This window comes from Ovis canadensis, chromosome 14 (assembly GCF_042477335.2).
Source record: "Ovis canadensis isolate MfBH-ARS-UI-01 breed Bighorn chromosome 14, ARS-UI_OviCan_v2, whole genome shotgun sequence".
In the NCBI taxonomy this organism is placed as follows: domain Eukaryota; kingdom Metazoa; phylum Chordata; class Mammalia; order Artiodactyla; family Bovidae; genus Ovis; species Ovis canadensis.
In genome coordinates this window covers 74,033,259-74,045,393 of record NC_091258.1, presented here as the reverse complement: position 1 = coordinate 74,045,393, position 12,135 = coordinate 74,033,259, and the positions used below count along the sequence as shown (strand labels likewise).

At 40.0% G+C, this 12,135-nt stretch overlaps 1 protein-coding gene and 1 pseudogene across 43 annotated transcripts in view; one reads left to right on the top strand and one right to left on the bottom strand.

Moving 5' to 3' along the window:
• LOC138419220 (zinc finger protein 665-like) overlaps positions 1 to 12,135 on the top strand; it is a 127,776-nt gene that overhangs the window by 105,844 nt on the left and 9,797 nt on the right. For 29 of the 43 annotated variants that reach the window (XM_069551754.1, XM_069551753.1, XM_069551747.1 and 26 more), the window contains one exon: positions 1,919 to 2,045. In XM_069551754.1, the coding sequence (XP_069407855.1) occupies positions 1,919 to 2,045 (127 nt within the window). Of the gene's footprint in view, positions 1 to 1,918; positions 2,046 to 7,885; positions 8,010 to 11,886; positions 12,133 to 12,135 lie in introns of all 43 variants that reach the window. The other 14 variants (XM_069551738.1, XM_069551734.1, XM_069551732.1 and 11 more) reach the window with 3 other exon arrangements.
• Positions 788 to 1,076, bottom strand: LOC138418527 (uncharacterized; annotated as a pseudogene).

The window sequence follows — 12,135 nt, the reverse complement described above, 5'->3', positions numbered from 1 at the left end:
ACTTTGTTATTGTGATAATTTTTTTTTGGTCATAATCTAATGGACTCTTCTAATTTCAAATCACTGTTTTATTAATGGAAAAAAACAAAGAAAGTGTTTGGCTTCTGTTAATGCCTTCCTATGTAAATTTAAATGGATAAAATTGTATTAGTATTTTTGTATATGGTAATTTTATTATGAATTGAGTTCAAATATTCTTTTTTTTTTAATGTTTTTACCAGTTTTCTTTTGGTAGCGTAGTATAGAATCCTGTTGACAAACTCAGCTGAGTACAGAGGATACATTTTTATCATCTGAAAGATGCTGAAATACATGTGAATAAAAGGATGATATAAAATTGTCCAAAAAATCTTCCAAAAGATGAATCCTCTCATTTCAGTTAATTTTTTTTATAGATAAGCATGCATGCATGTGCAATAGAAGACATCATGATTTTCAAACTACATATCACATTTTTTTTCAGTTGAAATTATGTTATCAGTGTAATTTGTGGCCTTGGAATTTTCTGAACAATCCTGTTAGTGTTTTAAGTAGTAAATTACTAACAGTTGTGTTTCTGTATCCACATCTATAGTGACCTTTCATGCCATTCCACATTATTCACCTTGGACTTTGTGTTTTTTTCATATTAATACAATATTTATTTGTTTCCTTCTGTCAAACCCTGAGCTCACCACTTTCCCCAGGCTGCCTGCAGAGTTCCAGGAAAGGGAACATACAGGGCAGACACAGGAGAAAGAACTATGGGAGGTGGAAACAGCTCCTTCATATTCGTGAAGAAGATGAGCTAGACCACCATCAGGCAAAAGAGCCCCATGGCCTTTGAGAGGGCCAAGCCCATGGCGTAGAAGAGCTACTGTTTCAGAGGAGGGTTCCTAGCATAACAGTGATGAAGCTCCCAAACACAGTCCCACTTCCAGCCCTGGAGCCAGCCACCCCTTTTGTGGCAGCTCCAGCTCCAGGGAACTTGGCTGCTGTGTCAGAGTCCTTTGAAATGGCACTGGTTTGGAAGCTGTGGCTAGGAATAAGTGAGATGGTCTGGGGACCTGGGTCTGCCAAGCTGCTGTGGCTCTCATTGGTCAGTGTCTCCAGTCCTTCACCACTGCGGACAATGATCACTCAACAGGAGGGAGGTTCTCCCAATCAGGGAGTGGGTAGAGACTAATTTGTCACAGGTGTCCATTTTCAAGGGATGAAGGCCTGAGGCCCGAGAGCTGCTCCCCCTGCAGAGAAGACAGAGGGGCAGGGAGGAGGCTCACCTTGGACTTCTTTCAAGTTTTCTTTAGGAGCCCTCTGTCAAAGGACTTGCAATGTTCTCTGTATTACTTCACTGTTAGATGCTTAAGCTTCAGTTGCTGAGCCCAAGCTTCTGAGTTCAGGTGCTTCATGTAACGTTTCTTACCTTCTTGGTCTGAGTCAAGTTTCTCAGAGTGTCTGTGACCCAGGTTTTCTTCTCTAAGGTGGGAACAGATATTTCTTTAATGAGCTATTATATTGATGACAGGTTCTTTCCTGTAAAGTACTTATTTAATGTTTAGAGTAATACTACAGTAATTTAGAGCAACAGGAAGCCCTCAGACACTTTTGGTCCTTGCTGCTGTTGTCAACATCATACCTGAAAATTTTGACCTTTCCGTTAAGAGTGCCGTGGACTACGTCTTCTCTGACGACACCGCTCATGCTGTACCTCATCTAGATAATGAATTGCACTCACTGGGTAGAACATAATATCTGACACTTCTGTATAGCCAAAACAGTGTTGAGTTTTATCTTTATATATTTCATGGATTTTGAACAGTGATGAAAAATCCATATTAATTGGAGGATCTCATAAATCCTTACCCCTTACTACCCTTCTCTTTTGCATGAAAATGAGAACTTTTCATGGCCCTTTTGGTAACATGTGGTTTCATTTCAGGAACAAGTGACCTCTGAGGATGTGGCCATCGAATTCACTCAGGAGGAGTGGGAATTCCTGGACCCTGCTCAGAGGGCCTTGTACAGGGACGTGATGCTGGAGACCTACAGAAACCTGCTGTCTGTGGGTGAGGATAACTTCCTTCCAGAGCTGCCCTTGGGTATCTTCATTTTCCCTGTGTGCCCCTTGGGAGGCCCTGATGTCTTTCATCTGAGAGTTCTGGTGACTGGGGCGTGACACAGCTTCAGAAGGTTAAACTGACCCTCTTCAGATGCTGTGTCTGTTTCATGTCATATCTGAGGTTTTCCCAGAGCTTAATTATGTACAAAGCTCAATGGCAAATGTTAAAAAAAAAATACCAAAAAACCCGATTTCCTATTTTCTACCTTTTGACTTTTGGCTCGGTGTTTAAAAAAATCCACAGCACTTTAGATTTCTTTCTTCTGATAATGCTGAATGTCTATTTGTTTGTTTTTGCTTGCTTGTTTACTTTTTTTTTGGCTGCACCATTCTGTATGTGGGATCTTAGTTCCCTGACTAAGGATCAAATCTGCACCCCCTGCATTGGAAATGCAGAGTCTTAACCACTGGATCACCAGGGGAGTCCCAGAGTTTCTGTTTCTGATCTGAATATTATCTCCACATTGGAGCCTGAGAAAAAGCTCTGGACAGTGGGGAGTGATGTAAAAGTAGCCAAAACTACAACATATAAAGAAAAACGAGTATCTCTAAAGGGCTGTTTTTTTCTGTTTAGGAGTGGGACAAGACGGTGGGTTGGATCCTCTGTGGTTGTTACTTAGGAAAATGTAAGGAGAGTGGGTAGAGAGATCGTCTTTTTGATCCTAGACCCTACGAGGGGAGCATATGTGAATCTCGCAGGCTCTGAGCTTGCCATCTGTAGGTCGAGTGCGTGGTCCCATCTCAAGATGCTGTAATGTCTGACCTTCATGTTGTATTAGTTTTACTCTTGTGCTGCTCTACCCCGTCTGGGAATGTCAGCTGTTCCTGATGTTCCATTCTCCTTACTTTGTATCATTTTACCTCTTCAATTTCTTCGAAATATATTCCTGAAGGTCTGAAATTTTATCTGGTTTCCTTGCTGTGATAATCCACCTATGTTTAATTGGCAGCCTCTGGTGTGTCTATGTGGAGTGGATTTAGTAGGTAACAGAAAACTGTGATGGAGACACTATTCCTAATGTTATTTTCTTGCTCTGTACAAAGTCAGCACTTGAAGCTATCTAGTAGAGTGGTCAGTATGTTCTAGGATTATGGGAGAGAAAGTATCACGAGAGCCTGATACATCTTTCCAGGTTATTTTCTGGCTTTGGAGACTCTGTCAAGGGCACCAAGACAGTGTTGTTGATGTGTATCAAGGACCATATATTTTAGCCTCTGTAAATGGTATGGGAATTTATCCCAGGACAACTTTGTCCAAGTTCACATTCTCATATCTATGAGGCTATTGGCTGCACTGTTGTTCTGTGCATTGTAGGTATCTTTTTATTTTATCATTGAGTTCAAATTTCTGTGTTACTCTTAGTGTTTCTATTTTGTATTTGCAATGCATTGGATGGTTGATTGGGGAATGGTCCCTATGGTGGAACTGGTGATCAGTCCCTCTTAAAATTCTTTATATATTCTTTGTACTCATTTACTATCAGATGTACGATTTCCACATATTTTCTCTTTTACTGTTGATTGTCTTTTCAAACTCCTTGCACTTTAATGCAGAGTAGTTTATAATTTTGATATAGTTCAATTTATTAATATCTGGTTTTATTTTGTGGCCTCTGCTTTTGGTGTTATATCTGATAAACGATTTGTGGGTCCAGTTTCCAGAAACACTTCCTGCACATTTACTTCTAGGAGTTTGTACATTTGGGACTTAGGTTTAGGTCTTTGACCCATTTTGAGTTCATTTTTGTCTGTAGTGTAAAATAATGTTCCAAGTAAATTCTTTTGCTGGTGGGTATTCAGTTTTGTCAACATGTCTTGTTTCATAGCCTGCCTCCCCCATTTAGTAGTTTTTACACCCTTGTGAAACATCTTTTGAACATCTCCGCAAGAGGTGTTTTTGGTTTTGTTTTAGCCATTCTTTTTAGGTCTGCTGCTGCTGCTGCTGCTGAGTCACGTCAGTCGTGTGTGACTCTGTCCGACCCCACAGACGGCAGCCCACCAGGCTCCTCTGTCCCTGGGATTCTCCAGGCAAGAATATCGGAGTCGGTTGCCATATCCTTCTCTACTTCTTCAGTCATTTCAGTTTAGTCGCTCAGTCGTGTCCGACTCTTTGCCACCCCATGAATCGCAGCACTCCAGGCCTACCTGTCCATCACCAACTCCCAGACTTCACTCAGATTCACGGCCATCGATTCAGTGATGCCATCCAGCCATCTCATCCTCTGTCGTCCCCTTCTCCTCCTGACCCCAATCCCTCCGAGCATCAAAGTCTTTTCCAATGAGTCAACTCTTCGCATGAGGTGGCCAAAGTACTGGAGTTTCAGCTTTAGCATCATTCCTTCCAAAGAACTCTCAGGGTTGATCTCCTTCAGAATGGACTGGTTGGATCTCCTTGCAGGCCAAGGGACTCTCAAGAGTCTTCTCCAACACCACAGTTCAAAAGCATCAATTCTTCGGCACTCAGCTTTCTTCACAGTCCAACTCTCACATCCATACATGACCACAGGAAAAACCATAGCCTTGACTAGACTGACCTTAGTCGGCAAAGTAATGTCTCTGCTTTTGAATATGGTATCTAGGTTGGTCATAACTTTTCTTCCAGGAGTAACCGTCTTTTAATTTCATGGCTGCAGTCACCATCTGCAGTGATTTTGGAGTCCCCCAAAATAAAGTCTGACACTGTTTCCACAGTTTCCCCATCTGTTTCCCATAAAGTGATGGTACCGGCTGCCATGATCTTCATTTTCTGAATGTTGAGCTTTAAGCCAACTTTTTCACTCTCCTCTTTCACTTTCATCAAGAGGCTTTTTAGTTCCTCTTCAGTTTCTGCCATAAGGGTGGTGTTGTCTGCATATGTGAGGTTATTGATATTTCTCCTGGCAATCTTGATTCCAGCTTGTGTTTCTTCCAGTCCATTGTTTCTCATTATGTACTCTGCATAGAAGTCGAATAAGCAGGATGACAATATGCAGCCTTGACGTACTCCTTTTCCTATTTGGAACCAGTCTGTTGTTCCATGTCCAGTTCTAACTGTTGCTTCCTGACCTGCATACAGATTTCTTAAGAGGCAGGTCAGGTAGTCTGGTATTCCCATCTCTCAGAATTTTCCATAGTTTATTGTGATCCACACAGTCAAAGGCTTTGGCATAGTCAATAAAGCAGAAATAGATGTTTTTCTGGAACTCTCTTGCTGTTTCCATGATCCAGCGGATGTTGGCATTTTGATCTCTGGTTCCTCTGCCTTTTCTAAAACCCACCTTGAACATCAGGAAGTTCACTCTTCACGTATTGCTGAGGCCTGGCTTGGAGAATTTTGAGCATTATTTACTAGCATGTGGGATGAGTGCAATTGTGTGGTAGTTTGAGCATTCTTTGACATTGCCTTTCTTTGGGATTGGAATGAAAACTGACCTTTTCCAGTCCTGTGGCCACTGCTGAGTTTTCCAAATTTGCTGGCATATTGAGTGCAGCACTTTCACAGCATCATCTTTCAGGATTTGAAATAGCTCAACTGGAATGCCATCACCTCCAGTAGCTTTGTTCATATTGATGCTTTCCAAGGCCCACTTGACTTCGCATTCCAGGATGTCTGGCTCTAGATGAGTGATCACACCATCATGATTATCTGGGTCGTGAAGATATTTTTTGTACAGTTCTTCTGTGTATTCTTGCCACCTCTTCTTAATATCTTCTGCTTCTGTTATGTCCAGACCATTTCTGTCCTTTATCGAGCCCATCTTTGCATGAAATGTTCTCTTGGTATCTCTAATTTTCTAGAAGAGGTCTCTAGTCTTTCCCATTCTGTTCTTTTCCTCTATTTCTTTGTATTGATCGCTGAAGAAGGCTTTCTTATCTCTTCTTGCTATTCTCTGGAATTCTGCATTCAGATGCTTATATCTTTCCTTTTCTCCTTTGCTTTTCACCTCTCTTCTTTTCCCAGCTATTTGTAGGGCCTACCCATACAGCCATTTTGCTTTTCTGCATTTCTTTTCCAAGGGGATTGTCTTGATCCTTGTCTCCTGTACAATGTCACGAACCTCCTTCCATAGTTCATCAGGCACTCTATCTATCAGATCTAGGCCCTTAAATCTATTTCTCACTTCCACTGTATAATCATAAGGGATTTGAGTTAGGTCATACCTGAATGGTCTAGCAGTTTTCCCTACTTTCTTTAATTTGAGTCTGAATTTGGTAATAAGGAGTTCATGATCTGAGCCACAGTCAGCTCCTGGTCTTGTTTCTCTTGACTGTATAGAGCTTCTCCATCTTTGGATGCATAGAATATAATAAATCTGATTTCGGTGTTAACCATCTGGTGATGTCCATGTGTAGAGTCTTCTCGTGTTGTTGGAAGAGGGTATTTGTTATGACCAGTGCATTTTCTTGGCAAAACTCTATTAGTTTTTGCCCTGCTTCATTCCACATTCCAAGGCCAAATTTGCCTGTTCCTCCAGGTGTTTCTTGACTTCCTACTTTTGCATTCCTGTCCCCTATAAAGAAAAGGACATCGTTTTGGGTGTTAGTTCTAAAAGGTCTTGTAGGTCTTCATAGAACTGTTCAACTTCAGTTTCTTCAGCATTACTGGTTGGGGCATAGATTTGGATTACGGTGATATTGAATGGTTTGCCTTGGAGACAAACAGAGATTATTCTGTCATTTTTGAGATCGCATCCAAGTACTGCATTTCGGACCCTTTTGTGGACCATGTTGGCTACTCCATTTCTTCTGAGGGATTCCTGCCCGTAGTAGTAGATATAATGGTCATCTGAGTTAAATTCACCCATTCCAGTCCATTTTAGTTCACTGATTCCTAGAATGTCGACGTTCACTCTTGCCATCTCTTGTTTGACCACTTCCATTTTGCCTTGATTCATAGACCTGGCATTCCAGATTCCTATGCAATATTGCTCTTTACAGCATCGGACCTTGCTTCTGTCACCAGTCCCATCCATAGCTGGGTATTGTTTTTGCTTTGGCTCCATCTCTTCATTCTTTCTAGAGTTATTTCTCCACTGATCTCCAGTAGCATATTGGGCACCTACTGACCTGGGGAGTTCCTCTTTCAGTATCCTATCATTTTGCCTTTTCATACTGTTCATGGGGTTCTCAAGGCAAGAATACTGAAGTGGTTTGCCATTCCCTTCTCCAGTGGACCACATTCTGTCAGACCTCTCCACCATGACCCACCTGTCTTGGGTTGCTCCGGGGGCATGGCTTAGTTTCATTGAGTTAGACAAGGCTGTGGTGCTAGTGTGATTAGATTGACTAGATTTCTGCGAGTATGGTTTCAGTGTGTCTGCCCTCTGATGCCCTCTTGCAACACCTACCATCTTACTTGAGTTTCTCTTACCTTGGGTGTGGGGTATCTCTTCATGGCTGCTCCAGCAAAGCGCAGCCGCTCCTCCTTACCGTGGATGAGGGGTATCTCCTCACCGCCGCCCTTCCTGACTTTCAACGTGGAATCCACTTCTTAGGTATAGTTAATTTACAATGTTGAGTTTCAGGTATATAGCAGTTTACAAGATACCCAATATAGTTCCCTGAGCTATAGTCGGTTCTTGTTGTTTATCTATGTTGTATATGTATTAGTTTGTATATATTCAGACTCCTAATTTATCTCTCCCTTTTCTGTTCCCATCACCATCCTGTACTATCCCCTTTGGTAACCATAAGTTTTTGTTTTATGCTGGTGAGTTTATTTTGTGAATAAGTTCATTTGTATCATTTATTTCAGTTCAACATATAATATCTTATGATATTTGTCTTTCTCTGTCTTATTTCACTTAGAATAATCCCTAAGTCTGTCTGCTGCTGCTAAGTCACTTCAGTCGTGTCCGACTCTGTGCGACCCTGTAGACGGCAGCCCACCAGGCTCCCCTGTCCTTGGGATTCTCCAGGCAAGATCACTGGAGTGGGTTGCCATTTCCTTCTCCAATGCATGAATGTGCAAAGTGAAAGTGAAGTCACTCTGTCGTGTCCGGCCCTCAGTGACCCCATGGACTGCAACCCACCAGGCTCCTCCATCCATGGGATTTTCCAGGCAAGAGTACTGGAGTGGGGTTCCATTGCCTCCTCTGCTAAGTCTGTCTATATTGCTGCAAAAGGCATTACTTTGTTGTATTTTATGCTGTGGAGGTGGCAACCCACTCCAGTGTCTTGCCTGGAGAATTTCATGGACAGGGGAGTCTAGCAGGCTGCAGGCTATGGGGTCTTAAAGAGTTGGACACTGCTGAGCTACTTTCACTTCACAATATTCCCTTGTATATATGTACCACATATTATTTATCCCTTTGTCTGTCAGTGAACATTTAGGTTGCTGCCGTGTTTTGGCTGGTATAAATAGTGCTGCTAAAAACATTGGGGTGCATGTATCGTTTTGAATTCGTTTTCATCCTTTCTGGATATATGCCCAGGATTGGAATTGCTGGTTCATTTTATAACTCTATTTTTAGGTCTTTATGGAACATCCATGCTATTCTCCAAAGTGGCAGTACCAATTTATGTTCCTTCCAACAGTGTAGGAGGGTTCTCTTTTCTCCACACCCTCCCAAGCATTTATTGTTTGTAGACTTTTTGATGGTGGTCGTTCTCACCAGTGTGAGGTGATACATTTGTGTGGTTTTGATTTGCATTTCTCTCATAAGTAGAGACATCAAACATCTTTTCAGGTGATTGTTGGCCATCTATTTGTCTCCTTTGGAGAAATAGCTGTTTTGATCTTCTGCCCAGTTTTTGATTGGCTTGTTTGTTTTGATATTAAGCTGTATGAACTGTTTGTATATTTTGGAAATAAATCCCTTATAGGTAGCATCATTTGCATATATAGTCTCCTAGTCCAAAAGTTGAATTTTTGTTCTTTTTTTGGTTTCCTTTGCTTTGCAAAAAGGTTTTAAATTTAATTAGGTCTCATTTGTTTGATTTTGCTTTTATTACCATGACTCTAAGAGACAGATTCAAAAAAATTTTGCTGACATTTATGTCAGTGTTTTGCATTTGTTTTCCACTATGAATTTTGTAGTATTTGGTCTTGCATTTAAATGTTTAAGACATTTTGAGTTTATTTTTGTATGTGGTGTTAGAGAATGTTGGAATTTCATTCTTTTTCATGTAACTATCCATTTATCCCAGCATCACTTATTAAAGAGACTTCTGCATTCTATATTCTTTCCTCCTTTGTTATAAAATAATTAACTTTAAGTAAATTGGTTTATTTCTGGGTTTTCTATCCTGTTCTACTGATGTGTGTTTCTGTTTTGTGCCATCATCATACCACTTCCCTGGTGGCTCAGACAGTAAAGCCATCTGCCTTCAGTGCTAGAGACCCAGGTTCAATCCCTGGGTCAGGAAAATCTCCTAGAGAAAAAATGGCAACCCACTTCAGTATTCTTGCTTGGAAAATCCCATGGACAGAGTAACCTGGTAGTCTACAGTCCATGGGGTCACAAAGAGTTGGACATGATTCAGCGACTTCACTTTGACTTTGTTGACTGTCAGTTTGTAGTATAGTCTGAACTCAGGGAACGTGATTCCTCCAGCTCTGTTTTTCTTTCTCAAGATCATTTTAGATATCAGAGTCTTATGTTTTGGTACAAATTAAGTTTATCTTTGTTTTATGAAATATGTCATTGTTAATTTGATAAAGGTTGCATTGAATATGTAGATTGCCTTGGATAGTATGGTCATTTTGACAGTGTTACTTCTCAGAGTTTTATGAGTACAGTTCTTTTAACTTTTTAGGTAGGTTTATTCCTTAGAATTTTATTCTTTTCTATGAGATGGTGAATAGGGTTTTTTCATTAATTTCGCTTTCTGATTATATCATTATTAGTGTATAGAAATGCAGCAGTTTTCTATATATTTTGCATCCAGCAAGTTACTGTGTTCATTGATGAGGTCTAGTAGTCATCTGGTGGTATCTGCAGGATTTTCTGTGTGTAGCATTATGGTTACGTTTTACTTATTCTTTTTTTTTTTAAACTTGAGTTCCTTTTATTTCTTTTTCTTTTCTGATTGTTGTGGCTAGGACTTCCAAAAGTATGTTCAATAAACGTGGCAATAGTGAACATTCTTGTCTTATTCATGTTGTTAAGGGGAATCCTTTCAGTTTTTCCCTGTTGAGTATGATGTTAGCTGTGTGTCTGACATATAAAGTCTTAATTATGTTGAGGTAGGTTCCATCTATGCTCCCTTTCTGAAGGGTTTTTATCATAAATAGAACTTGAATTTTGTCAGAACCTTTTCTGCGTCTATTGATGATCATACGGCTTTTAGTCTTCAACTGTTACTGTGGTGCATCATAGTGATTAACTTGTGGATATTGAGGAATCTTGCATCCCTGCAATAAATCCCACTTGATCATGGTATGATCCTTTCATGTCCTTTTATGTATTAGTATCTGTTTGAATCTGCTCTTTTGAACTCAGGGAAGGTCTAAGAGAATAAAGCCTTTTTCTACAAAAAAGAGTTGGATGCCTCAGAAAGGCTTTTGTAACTGGGAAGGTCCTCCAGAGTCAGTTTCAATCCCTCTTTTTTTTTGATACTCCTCGATCTTGAGATGACCATGTGTGGAAGAAGAAACAAAGTAAATGTCCAATAAAAGATTAATCGTACTTGTCAGAGGAACCCAGGTTTAGATAGCCTTTTCCTGGATTTTCCTTCTGATTTCTGCTCATAAGATTCTTACACAATATCCTGGAATATTGTGTATGTTTTTCTTGAATATAAGCATTCCATTGTAACTTACAAAATTCACAGTTAGATACATTACATTGTAAATAGTATAACAGGTATTATCCTGCTTTCTCCATATATCACAGTCACTTAAAAAATCTCTTTTGTTTCTGTCCCATACCCATAGTATAATGCCCATAAACTTGCTGAACCAGTTCTCTTCTTCTAAGGTCAGTATATTAGTTTGTGCTCTCAGTTATTTTCACAAAGACATGCAGTCACAAGCTGATACCTGACATAAACCTGTGTACCCTATGCTCCATGCAGGCCCTTTCTTAGTCCTAACCACTCCTCACATACTACCTTGATATGGATGGAAACATTGTTCTTACCTATCACATCCCTGCACCTTCTACATACTCTCACCGTAAAGATAGTGTCTGGTCATCTATTGAACAAGTTTCTCAGGACATGACCTAAATCACTCTGTGCATCCATGATGACTCACAACCCATTTCGAGATGGGATGGTTGAATAATAGTTAAACAGACTACTTCTGTCTTGTATCTTCTTTGATATTTCTTTCTAAGTTCTTTGTATTTTTTTTTTTAATATTTTCTAATCCTTTCTAATCTTTCGTTTGGTGGGTGATCATGTTTACAAGTAAGTTTTCTCAGTCTGTAGGTTCAGATTTATGTCCTGGTTCTCTTACCACTTTGTATGCCAACTGGGTGTGTCTCCTACTCTAATTAGAGAAAAACATGCTAATTTACCTCAAGCCTTTTAAAGCAAATTAGTGCTGTCAGTTGGCTTACAATAGTACGTGTTTTTTAGTAAATACTCAAAATGTATTTTTGTTTAAAAAAAGTAATATCTGTAGTCTGTCATGTTCTTTATGATGTGACTTTATCTACATTATATCTTTTTAAAATTTTATTTATTTTTTAATTGAAGGATAATGGCTTTACAGAATTTTGTTTTCTGTCAAACCTCAACTACGTTATATCTTGTATGCTTTTCACTTACAACATTTTGCAGCAATATTGTGTCTGACCCTAATCAATGAATATGCAAAGTACTCACTTTTTATTTATTATATTTTGGTGCCATTAAACCAGGTAAGAATAGTGCATAGCTAGAGAGAAGCCTTCCTTGGTGGCTCAGTGGTAAAGAATTCACCTGCTAATGTAGAAGATGCAGGTTTGATCCCTGAGTCAGGAAGATCCCATGGAGAAGGAAATGGCAACCCACTCCACTATTCTTGCCTGGGAAATCCCATGGACAGAGGAGTCCAGTGGGCTACAGTCCACAGTGTCACAAAGAGGCAAACACGACTGAGCGACTGAACAACAACAACAACATAGGTA